General features: G+C 34.9%; 1 protein-coding gene across 1 annotated transcript in view; it reads right to left on the reverse strand.

Annotated features, from left to right (window-relative positions):
* The window catches only part of LOC145241342 (uncharacterized), a 29,947-nt gene extending 18,168 nt beyond the window's left edge, over positions 1-11,779 (reverse strand). Inside the window, exon 1 of the mRNA XM_080104195.1 lies at positions 11,529-11,779. Coding sequence (XP_079960321.1) covers positions 11,529-11,570 — 42 coding nt within the window. The 5' untranslated portion in view covers positions 11,571-11,779. The remainder of the gene's footprint in view (positions 1-11,528) is intronic.
* Between the last annotated feature and the right edge of the window lie 1,172 nt (positions 11,780-12,951).

The following is a 12,951-nucleotide window of genomic DNA, read 5'->3' on the forward strand; positions in this document are numbered from 1 at the left end:
ACTTTTTTTATTCTATCCTTTAGTTCTTGCATTCCATGAGTGATGTTTCTGACAAAGGAGAAAGAATTGCTGGTATCTGTTGGTTGGTTGGTTGTTTTTGTTTTACGGCATATCAACCTTTTTCAGGTTATTTAATGCCGAATATAGTGATTTTGAGGAACGATTTTTTAATGGAGTATATTTGTTTTTTAAGTCAGATTCTATTTAACCCATAGTTGGGACCCTAACAGGTACTACCACTCCGAGTCAGAGTGGACCTGGGAGCAATGGCAATTAAAGGGTGGCTCCACACTCCCCAAGGCCCGCAAGCTGGGGCCTCATCGGATATAGTTTTAGGTCATATCCAGGACCGTTGTATGACGGGTTCTTTTTAAATTTTTTTATAAAGGCCAATTTTTTTAAGATATGAGAGTATGGTGTGGGGATTTTTTTTATCAAATAACTCTTTAATATTGTTTTCTTTGTAGAATCGATTTCTTACTGTTACAAAATCAGTACATTCAATTAATGTGTTTGATTGTGAGCGGTGTTTGACAAGGTATACAGATAGGTTGGCTTTCTTTTTTTTAGGAGATATGAGTGGGCATGGCCTATTTTTATTCTTTTTAGTTTGACTTCTTTTCTGTTTTTTTTTTTTTTTTTTTTTTTTTTTACACGGTGCTCACCACTTATCAAGGCCCGGAAGTCACTCAGGGATAAGGGTTATTGCAAGTACAGTACGTTAGTGTGGAGATTTAATGAAGTGTTTACTTAAGGGGGCGGTTCATTAGGAATTTGTTAACGTTTAATTTCATATTTTGTTCTTGTTTTTTGATTTTTGGCATGATTTCGTGAAGTTTGTTGTTAGGGTGTTCATTCCAGTAGGTTTGTTTGCCATTTCTCTGTTGTATATGCGTTGATACGTCTTTTTAGATCTATGTATGGAATTTTAAAATTTGCATCAATTGGGAGATTTAAGGCGTTTTATGCTGCTGAATCTGCTAACACTGGAATGGCTCGGTATCCATCAGAAAATGATTTCTTTTTTACTGTTTAATTCAGTTAATTTTTGGAGTAATTTTGCGATTAGGGAGTTGTCCATCTTTTTATTTTTAATTGGTTTTAGAGTAGATTGGGAGTCTGAAAGGATTATAAATTTTTTTTTTTTTTTTGTTATTAGAAGTGAGTTTGAGAGCTAGGATTAGAGCGTGTACTTCAGCACTGAAGATTGAGGTTTCTTTTGGGAGGTTTGATTGTTTTTTGATTGATTTATTGAGTATTGCTGCACTGGCTGTTGCATTATTTTGTTTAGACCCATCTGTATAGATGTGTGTGTGGTCTGGATACTTTTCTTTGATTTTATCGAGATCATCATGATAAGTTATTGGATGAGTATGTTTCTTTTCATATTTACTTAAACTTAGGTCAATACGATTAGGGGATACGATTTTCCAGGGAGGGGTTTTGAGTAGGACAGTTTTGTGAATTTTGGTTATGGGTAGATTTGCTTCTTTGGAAATCGATTTTATTCTAAGTCCAAAGGTTTTGATTGCATTTTCTTTTTGGTCGAAAAGGTGTTTACGGTTTGGATTTAAAGTGCTATTGTGTGCTGGGTTTGTGGGGTTGGCTGTAAGTTTTGTGTAGTACTTTAGACCAAGGTTTTGATTTCTAAGCATTGGAGGAGTTTCATGTGCTTCTGCGTACAGGCTTTCTACAGGGGAGGTTGGAAATGCTCCTAGAGCTAGTCTTAGTCCGGAGTGGCATATTGTGTTGAGGGTTTTTAGATATGACTTTCTGGTGGATTGATATATGAAGCTACCATAATCTATTTTTGATCTAATTAATGCTCTATATAGTTTGAGTAGCGTGTTCTTTTCAGCTCCCCAATCTGTATGGGTGATGACTCGTAGGAGTTGTAATGCTTTATTACATTTGGTTTTGATGTGATTGATGTGTGGAATGAAATTTAGTTTTTGTCAAAAATGATTCCCAGGTGCTTGTGTTCATTTACGAATGGAATTTTTTCGCCTTCAATCTGTAAGGTTGGGTCAGGGTGGAGTTTGCGTTGGTTACAGAAATGGATGCATTTTGTTTTAGTCTTGGAGAATTTGAAACCATTTTTAGTTACCCATTTATTAATTTTATTTATGTTATGTTGTAGTTTTCTTTCAATAGTGTGAGTGTATTTAGATCTGTAGCTGATTGAGCAGTCATCTACATATAAGGAGCTATGTACATCAGGAGAGAGTTCTTTTATGTTATTGATTTTTATGTTAAAGATAGTTGTTGATAATATGCTGCCTTGGGACACTCCTTCTTCTTGATTTTGTAGGTCTCATAAAGTTGAGTCTATGCGAACTTGGAAAGATCTGTCTGTTAGGAAGTTTTTTATGAATTCAGGTAATCTGCCTCTTAGTCTAGTATTGTGGAGATCTTTTATGATACAGTGTTTCCAGGTAGTTTCATATGCTTTCTCAAGATCGAAAAAAAACAGATGTTACGTGTTCCTTATTGATAAAAGCTTCTCTGATGTAATTTTCGAGGTTAGTGATGTGGTCTATACATCCTCGATTTTTTTGCTATCCACACTGGATTTTAGAAATTATTTTGTTGTCATCTAGATACCATATAAAACGGTAGTTAATCATTCTTTCAAACATTTTGCATAGGCAGCTTGTGAGTGCTATTGGTCTGTAGTTTTCTGGGTTTGATGTATCTTTTCCCAATTTGGGTATCGGTATTATTGTTGCTTGTTTCCATGAAGTTGAGAAATCTTATGTTTCCCATATTTTATTATAAATTTTGAGAAGGAGTTTTAATGATTTGGGCGGAATTTCTTTAAGGAAGCTGTAGTGCACTTCATCTGGTCCTACAGCTGAATTATGGGATTTTTCTATGGCGGTTTCTAGTTCATTGAGTGAGAAGATTTCATTGTAAGGCTCTTGGTTTTTGGAGTTAAAGTTTATTTTGTACTTTTCTTCATGTTTCTTAAGTATTTGAAATTGTCTATTGTAGTGTTTTGATGATGAATTTTCAGCAAAGGTTTTAGCTAGTGTGTTAGCAATATCTTTTTTATCAGTTATTTTCTGTTTATTTGTGAGAAGGTGTTTGATTGGATTCGGATTTTATTTTCCAGTTATTTTCGTAATCATTTCCCAGACGGTTTTGGGTTTAGTGGTGATGTTGATTTTGTTGACAAATTGTTGCCAGCAGGATCTTTTGCATTCTTTAATTGTTTTTCAAGTTTTAGCTCTTTGGTGTTTGTAATCTATTAAGTTGTTGGTTGTGGGTTGTTTTTTAAATTTTCTTAAGGCTGCCTTTCTCTGTCTAATGGCCGTTTTACATTCTGGATTGAACCATGGTTTGTTTTTTTTTCCAGGAGGAGAATTTTTGGGTATGCATTTTTTGGCTATTGTTATGAGTACTTCCGTGAATTCTTCTATTGTTTGGATTTGATATTCTGTTAATTTTAGTGAACAAATTTATTTAAATTCGGCCCAGTTGGCTTTGTTTGTGTTCTACCTGGATATGTGGTTTTGGATGGAGTTACTGCATTTGATTATAATAGGGAAATGATCACTTCCACAGAATTCTTCGTAAGTGATCCATGTATAATCCAAGAAGCTTGATGGATCACACATGGTAAGATCAATGGCACTAGTTGATCCGTTTGTTGGATTTAAGTATGTGGGATTTTTTTGATTGAGAAGGCATAAGTTATTTTTGTTAATTAGTTGTTCAATTTTGTTTCCTTTTGAGTTTGTGACTTCACATCCCCATAACGTACTGTGGCAGTTAAAGTCTCCTATGAGAATGAAAGGTGAAGGTAGTTGTTTTATTAAATTTTCTAGTTCATTTTCATTTATTGGTTCATGGGGAGGGAGGTATATTAACCAGATTGTGATTGTTTTGTGTAATGTGACTTGAGTTGTAATTGCTTGGAGATTTGTTTTGACAGAGAAATTGCTTTGAGGTATGTTATTCCTTACAAGAATTGAGGTGCCTCCATTAGCACGAAGGCCTGTGTTATGAAAATAGTTGTATTGTTCATAGTTTGGTGTTTTGAAATGGTTATTGTTTTGTAGGAAGGTTTCTTGTAAGCAGACAATGGCTGGGTTGAAGAGTGAGATAAGTATAAGAAGTTCATTATAGTTAGATTTTATTCCATGACAATTCCATTGGATAATTTGTTGTGTTTTATTTCTATCCATGAGGTTGTTTAATTTTCCTCTATTTCCATCTCTTTAGAAGTAAAGGGTTTATCTTTTGTTGGAGTTTGTGTCTTTGGTGAAGTGTTTTGCTGTTTTTTTTTCTTTTTTTTTTGTTTGGATCTGGATGTCGATCTAGATTTTGCTTGAGATGTTGCTGTTTTGGCTTCTTGTTCATTTTTTCCCTCTTGATTACTTGTGTTTGGTTTCTTTTTTTATCTAGGATGTTTTCAGTTTCCATTTTTTCTAGAATTTGGAATCTATTTTGAGTGTCTATTGTTTGGTTTTCTTCTTTTCTGGAACGTTCTTTATTTGCTGTTTTATCATTGCTTATGTTTTTATTAATTTCTGGTGGTTGTTTTGTTGGTTTCTGTGATAATTTTTTTAATGGTTCTGTTGTGGATGGAATATTATTTTCTTTGTTTGGATTTGTTATTTCTATTTTATTTCCGAGATTTGAGTATTTTTCTTTTAGGCTATTTTGAAATTCTGACCATTCTTTAATATTTAATGTAATCAGTTTGTTTATCAGTTCCCTATATTGATCATGTATTTCATTATGTTGGCATGGTTTAGTTGATTTTTTGTTGTCTCAGCATATGTGTTGTCTTTCATGTACGTCTCAACTATTTTTCTGCCTTTTGGAAAGGTTGTGTTTTTCTTGTACTTTACTTCTATAATTTCTTTCTTTTTGATATGTTTTGCATATTTTAGAGAAGACCGGGTGATCTTCTTTGCAGTTAGCGCATTTCACCTCATTTATGCATTTTTCTTCGGTGTGGTCAGGCTATTTGTTGCCGCATTTTCCGCATATTTTTATTCCTTTACAGGCTTCTTTATGATGTCCATATTTTTGGCAATGGAAACATCTTAATGGAGCTGGGATATATTGGTCTACTTTTACATTTAAGTAGCCAATTTTTATTTCTTTAGGAATTGTTGGTTTCTTAAACGTTAACATTTATGTGTTGGTGGTTATTTTATTGTTTCTTTTTATGTTCATGCGGATGTGGTTGATTACTCCTTGTTTTTCTAATTCGGTTTTTATTTCTTCTTCAGTTGCTAGCGATAGTTCATAACTTTGAACTACTCCTTTCGAAGTGTTTAGTGTTTTATGGAGAAAGACTTTGCACTTGTACTCATGGAAATTCTTCATTTGGAGTAAAGATCGAGCATCTCTAAGATTGGTTATCTCAACTAGTAGATTTCCATCTTTTGTTTTTTTGATCATTTTTGGTTTACTTTTTGTGGATAATGTCTTTTCTATTAGACAAGGTGATAAATTTCCATTTTTTTTATTTTTGATTAATTTAATAACCAAGAATCGTGGGAAGTTTCTTTCATCTATAGTTGGAATGGTTTTTCTAGTTTTGAATTTTTGTTTTTCATCAGAGCTTGAGAGGTCAGAGTCAGAGGAATAGTTTCTTTTAAGGGTTTTGAGGGGGTGCATTTGTTTTTATCAGCCATGGATCTTGGGATTTATTTTTCATCAACCACGCTCCCTACCCACCTCGGAGTCCAAAATTGGGGCATAGTAAGGGGGAAACCCATTCGTCTTGACCATGTCGGGGGCTACGTGGAGGATATACTCTTTTGGTAAGGAGTTCTCAAGCACTATATTTTCTGTTCAATATGTCCTCAAAAATACATTTGTTCAGATGGAGTGTTGAGTTCTGGTCTTTACAATTGATTGACCCTTGCCACCGCCTTCTAGCACTTACTTGGTTTGTCTATTTTTTGTAGTGGGAGAAGAAAAAAAAAAAAAGATGGGAGTACCTTTAAGTTTTGTTCTTTGTTGTGGCAGTTGGTACTTTGGATGTAAGTGCTAGGGCTTGGCGTGACTGGCCGATTGGTCGGATCAGGCCTCTCCGACCACCCATCTAGCCGAAGTAATGTGTTGCAGTGCCTAGACTTTTATGCACCCAGGTTAAGGTTAGCTCAATCACCAGGATCACGTCCTAAGGCATTACGGGTAGCAACCCACGGCTAACTGGTTGCCCCATTGAGGGATTTTTACCCTCTGTAGGGGGGGGCAGTCGGCTTATTCTAGTGCTCTACCAACAGGGCAAAAAAAAAAAGGTAAGGCAGAGAGGGGGGGGGGCGACGGAATTGGGAAGTAGGGAAGGAAAAGGAAAGGAGAGGGAAAGGGGGTTGTTGTTTTTGTAGAACATAATTAAGTTTTACAAAAGAGATTAGAAAACAAAAACAGAAAATCGATGTAGGTGCATTTCGTCTCAGGAAGCCAATAGACAGCTTGATCTGGTAGCACCAGGCTGGTATCTGTGTCATAATCTATGCTACTTTTTGACCTTGAGTTTATTTCTGTCAATCTCGTAACTTTCATTTCCTTTAATCTATCTTTTAGTCCTCACGTTCCACAAGCGATGTTTCTGACAAAGGGGGAAGAATTGCTGAGTCATAGTCTATGTAGCACTTGGCTAGTAGTACTTTTTTCTTTGCTCCTTACAACTTTCTGGAGAGATTTAAAATAAAATTTTGGGTTTGTATTACTGTACACATAGATTCAAAAAAGTTGTCAAAAAACAAATATATAACAAATAAATGTTATCAAAGGTGAGATAAGTTTTTTCTACTTAACTGGATAATTTTCTAGTGTTTTTATTTAATGTAACATGTTTATTCAGCTCGAAAACATAGTGTTTACCGATGTATTGGGAAATTAAAAATGGCGTCCGACTTTTTCTTTCACATGGTAAGTTTGCGAAAAGGAGTTAAAAATTAAAAAGTAGACAAAATACTGTTAGAAACTTGCTCAATATGTTACCGTGACATAGGCTGACATATATTCGGTGGGTTTTTAACAGTATTTTGTATATTTTTTTATTTTTCGTATGAAAAAGAGAGTCAGGCGCCATTTTTAGTTTTCCAATACATGAGTAAACATTGTATGTTTTTCGAGCTGAATTAACATCTTACATTAAATAAAAACACTAGAAAATTATCCGGTTAGGTAGGAATGTAATTTATCTTGCCTTTGATAACATTTTGTTATATATTTGTTTTTTAACAACTTTTTTGAATCTATGTGTACATTAATACAAACCCAAATATTTTTATTTTCTCAAATCCATACAATCACCAGCAGGTACTCAACCTGAGGTAATCTCTTCAGTATCAGGCAAAGCCAAACTCTTTTCCAAGAACTTTGCAGCTAATTCTACCCTATGCGACCAAGGCCGCCAACCCCTATTTCCTCCTGTATCAGAAAACATGCTATGTGACATACAAACATCTGTGTGTGATGTTGCCAAGCTAATCAAAATCCTTGATTCCAGTAAAGCAACTGGCCCTGACAGCATTCCAATTATAGTGCTGAAAAAGCTTCAACCAAAACTAGTTCCCATACTTACAAAGCTGTTTAAGCGTTGCCTTAAGGAGAATTGCTTTCCAACACCCTGGAAAATCTCATCAGTATGTCTTTATATTTACGAATTCAGGTGATCAGTCATCTCCCTCTCAGTAAAGACCAATAAGTCTCCTGTGCGTCATAAGTTACTGGAATCCGTGTTAAATAGAGAAGTAGTCAACCACCTCAGCAAAAATAACCTTAGTGACATACAATATTGTTTCCGTTTTGCTAGATCTACAGCAGATGTTCTTATGGTTATATCTCATGATTAGCTAATCTCTCAACAGAGGCTTCCTTTCTAGGACAATTGCTCTAGACATATCTAAGGCTTTTGATAGGCTATGGCATAAAGGTCTACTTCACAAGATCTCTAGTTATGATATAGCTGGAAATGTCTTCAAGTTTTAAATCATTTCTCTCTGATAGGTTCATAAGAATAGTAATTGATGGGCAGAAATCAGAAGCTTATAGTATTAATGCCGGAACCCCTCATCCTAGGTCCAACTCTCTTCCTGATCTACATCAATGATCTTTCAAATCACATCCTTAGATCATGTGCAGACATTTATGTTGACGACACTAATATCTATGGCAGCACATCAAAAGCTGTAAATGATCAAGTTCTCTCTGATACTCTCTCCTCTGATCTTGAGCATGTGGTACAATCGGGAAAGACATGGCTGGTTAATTTTAATGCATCTAAGACCAAGCTTCTATCTTTACATCAACGTTCTGATCTCTATTTTGCATCAATTGAAATGAATGGCTTTCATCTTGGGGAGGCTCCATGTTTTGACAAGCTTTTGGGCTTGACCTGATCTAAATCCGTTGCCAAGGTCGCTGGAAAAATGGTGGGATCCTTCTACTAATCCAGTAGATATCTACCTGCTGATGCAGTTCTCTACCTATATAAGAGCCAGGTATGCCCAAGGATGGAATATTGTTGCCATATTTGGGCAGGAGCTGCTAGAAAGACCTTATCCTGTCTTGACAGAGTTCAAAATAGAATTCGTAACCTAGTAGGGGATATTCTTGAGGAGCCATTCCCCTTAAGTATGTAAGAAATTTCTTTCCCATATGCCCAATTTCCTCCCTGCAGATAGCAAATGAAATTCCACAAACAAAGCTATGCCTTTAAAACTCAAATTTTATTCACAATGTATCAGAAATGAAAGATCTTTGGTCACGGTAAGTCCTTTGCAAAAACAGTGACTGAATTTGCTATCCATACGCATGGAGCCTTTAGTTTGATTTCTCTGTGGGAATGTTAGTTCGGGTTTCCTTTTAGAAGGATCGATGAACATGGTGAACACGGTGTGAATGTTGGCATATTTCGGGACCTCGTGGTCTCTGGAAGAAATAGGAATAAATTCCTATAATCAAATATATCATGCCGAACACAAGTAGAATATCCTCATTGGGTGGAATAAGTTCAGCAATTATGTTGTCTCTGTATTTAGAGAAATGTCCTTCGTTCACCCACTGTTTGGTGTCCAAGAAGGTAAAATCCTGGCACTCTAGACAGAGCGCCGCTATTGTGAGTTTGCTGTTTTCCGGTTCATTTTCAGACTGAAAAAATAATACATGAATACAAATTGGTGCTAAGACAAGATCTGGCGCATTCAAATTAAACCAATGACAGACCAGCTTACAAAGCATGTAGGCGGCCAAAAACAATATGGTGGTTGTACGTGGAAAATTTCTCGCAAGTAATCCAATTTAGCAAATTTACACGACTAACGATTACTATGCTATTGTCCCATTGACTACTGTACCCTCTTTAACCTGAAGGTTGAGAACCGATTTTATTTACTACTAACAACTTGTATTAGAAGAGGCAAAGTGTTCGTAGGATGGAATGTGATTTAATGAAGAATGGATTGTCCGATGGAGATATTTGACAGTTTGTATTACGGTGAAATGTTCGTAGAATGTTTGCAGATATGTACGATTTAACAAGGAATGAATGTTCGTAAAATGTTTGTAGGTATGTATGAATTGACAAGGAATGAAGGTTCGTAAAATGTTTGTAGGTCTGTATGAACTGACAAGGAATGAAGGTTCATAAAATGTTTGTAGGTATGTATGAATTGACAAGGAATGAATGTTCGTAAAATATTTGTAGGTATGTATGAACTGACAAGGAATGAAGGTTCGTAAAATGTTTGTAGGTATGTATGAACTGACAAGGAATGAATGTTCGTAAACGTAACTTATCTTTTGGATGATGGATCTGGTTAGGGTAGGCCGGTCATCCTGCTGTCGGTGATGCGTGTCCTGGCTTGTAACTGGAAAGCAGGTGACTTCTTTCATCAGCAGCTAGCAGCCGCCCGGCGTCTTCGTCTTCTTTTTCCTCCTCTCTCCTAGTTCCCTAAAAACCCTCGTTTTATAGTGGCAAACTGGCTGCCAGTAACTGTGATATTTAAGGTGTTTATTTTAGGCGCGGAGCTCTGCCATTGGTCTATAATTATTTTGTGGTTATCTTATTTTTTTTCTTCCCAAGCGGAAGCGATGCATGGAGCCATGTGCAAAAGACGATTTTTCATTTTGTCTCTCATGGTGGATGCGTTAACATTCGGTTCGCTGCTAATTCTCATCATGTTCCCACAAACCCTTATCCCCGAGTGGCCTCTGGGCCTTGATACATGGTGACTGTAAAAAAAAAAAAAATCTATCGATATTTTCTAAAACAGTACGTTAGTTATCAAAGTGGTGAAAAAGGAGATAAGCATGTCCCTGTATTCGCAATCCTCAAGGTGTTCACATCTAGGGAAAATGCAATTTTACCCAATTTTCCTTAAAAATTACTTTTAACTATAAATAACTTTCTACTCGATGAATTTCTCGATATATTACTATTTTCGGTACTTATGCACTTATTTGGACCGTGCTGAAATAGTAACGTCATTATTGAGAGAGGAGGGTGTTTTGGAGCTATTCTATACTTTCACCTAACAATTTACTTATAAAGAAAATGGTGAAAGTGCACAGGGGGACTACCCGAAGATTTACCTTTGTTGGGGTTTGTATTACTGTACACATAGATTCGAAAAAGTTGTCAAAAAACAAATATATAACAAATAAATGTTATCAAAGGCAAAATAAGTTACTTTTCTACCAAACTGGATATATTTTTCGTGTTTTTATTATGTTTATTCAGCTCGAAAACCATACAGTGTTTACCGATGTATTGGAACATTCAAGATGGCGTGTTATTCTCTCTTTAACACGGTAAGTGTGGGAAAAGATGTTATAAATAAAAAACCGGATAAAATACTGTTAGAAACTTGCTATATATATGTTACCGTGACATAGGTTGACATATATTCGGCGGGTTTTTAATAGTATTTTGTATAGTTTTTTATTTATAACACCTTTTTCCATACTTACGGTGTTAAAGAGGGTGTGAGACGGCGAGACGCCATCTTGAATTTTCGAATACATCGGTAAACACTGTATGTTTTTCGAGCTGAATAAATATGTTACATTGAATAAAAACACAAAAAATATATCCAGTTTGGTAGAAAAGTAACTTATCTTGCCTTTGATAACATTTGTTATATATTTGTTTTTTGACAACTTTTTCGAATCTATGTGTACAGTAATACAAACCCCGCGGTTCAATAAGTGTATAAGCACCCTATTTTCAGCATGATAATTAAATACTGTTGTATTTGCTCAAAACAACATATACAAAAAAATCGATCTGTCGACTCAATCTTAACAAGCACTATTTTGTTTAGGATGGTTAGATAATTTGGACCATGCGAAGATTAAATCGGCCGAAACGGCGTACATGAAACCACGCTAGCAGTCTGAATAATCATCTAGGCTATTGCTACAACTTTTTTCCACCAGAATATTAAAAATAGTGTTTTCTTTTAAAATTCGAAAATAAAATGTGTCCAAAAAAGAAAAAAAGTAGAAGAATTTAAATATTGCAAGTTATAAAATAAACATAAATTAAATACCTTCATAGTATTCGATGTTAATTGCCGTTCCTGACAATTCATGTTTTTAAAATCACCAAATAAACCAAAATCATCATGTTCTCCTTTCACCAGCGAAACGAATTACCTTGTCTTAATTTTAATCTATGTTCAAACAAACAAAAAATCATCATAAAAAATATTGAATGAATGGGAAAGAAAAGTTAATCAAGTTAAAAAGATAAAAGAAAAAAAAAACATATCAAAGTTTCTTTTCTTTTTTAATTTCAACCAATCAGCAACGTCGCTCGATTAACTGCGGAAGCGTTCATAAATTTATTATCCAATCAGAACATCGCAATTGATTTTATTCGAGCCTACATACTTTTATCAATGAATCTATCAAACAGGTGTCTGTGTTTGTGTGCGCGTTGCTCGCCTATAACTTAACTTTTAAATACACATTCAGTTAAAGTTCTGAATTTTTGAAATGATGGCTTTGAAATGGTTTGTATTACTTGTTTTGGTTGGACTATTGTTCTTATCTTGAGTGTTATTTCTGCAACGTTTCGATCGGTGTAGCCTCCAATCTTCGTCAGGCATCTTGGAAAAGAAAGGAGAAAAGGTACTGGTAGTAGTGGAGTAGTGGATGGACCAGTAACTTTTCTCCTTTTCTTTTCCAAGATGCCTGACGAAGGTCGGAGGCTACACTGACTGAAATGTTGCACAAATAACACTCAAGATGAAAACAATAGATCGATTAAAATAAGTAATACAAATATTCAATTTTTTTTTTATCTACTATATATTTATTGGGTACTTGTACAGTTTAATCAAGACATAAAAAAAATGGAAATATCGGGAAAAGGTTATATTGCATTGCAGTATTGCACGTATTTGTTGTAGAACGAAGTTCTCCGAAAAATTGTTTCACTCAATTTCATCTATTTTTTAAAATTTTTTTTTAAATTTTTTTTTTTTTTTTTACAGCGAAAAAACAATTTGTTATCATACCGAGCAAAAGGTTCGATTTTTAGGAATAAAAGCTAGTATTAAAGAGGGAGTGTCGACGCTTTAACTGGAGTTATCTCCCCGTGGCGTGTTTAACAAATTCCATAATGGCTGACTTCCACGCGCTCTCATAGAACGTGTTTTTCGGCTGTAAAAAGCAAAAAAAAAAAAAAAAAAAAAAACTAATCGATCAAATTAAATGATTTTTCGGAAATCTTTAGTCCAAAACGGATACGTCCAATATAACCTTTTTTCGATATTTTCATTTTTTTTTTAATGTCTTAATTAAACTGTACAAGTACTAGGTGTGGGTAAAATAAATGCTGATGCTCAAAATGTATGAACATTTTGACCCCCCCCCTTTACTTAAAAAAAAATCACCCAAAATAAGGATAGTAACCAATTTTAATGAACTTTACAGTATTTATTAAATGATGATCGCGGAATATAACGA

The sequence above is a fragment of the Euprymna scolopes genome, chromosome 20 (assembly GCF_053919585.1).
Source record: "Euprymna scolopes isolate OS-2025 chromosome 20, ASM5391958v1, whole genome shotgun sequence".
NCBI lineage: Eukaryota > Metazoa > Mollusca > Cephalopoda > Sepiida > Sepiolidae > Euprymna > Euprymna scolopes.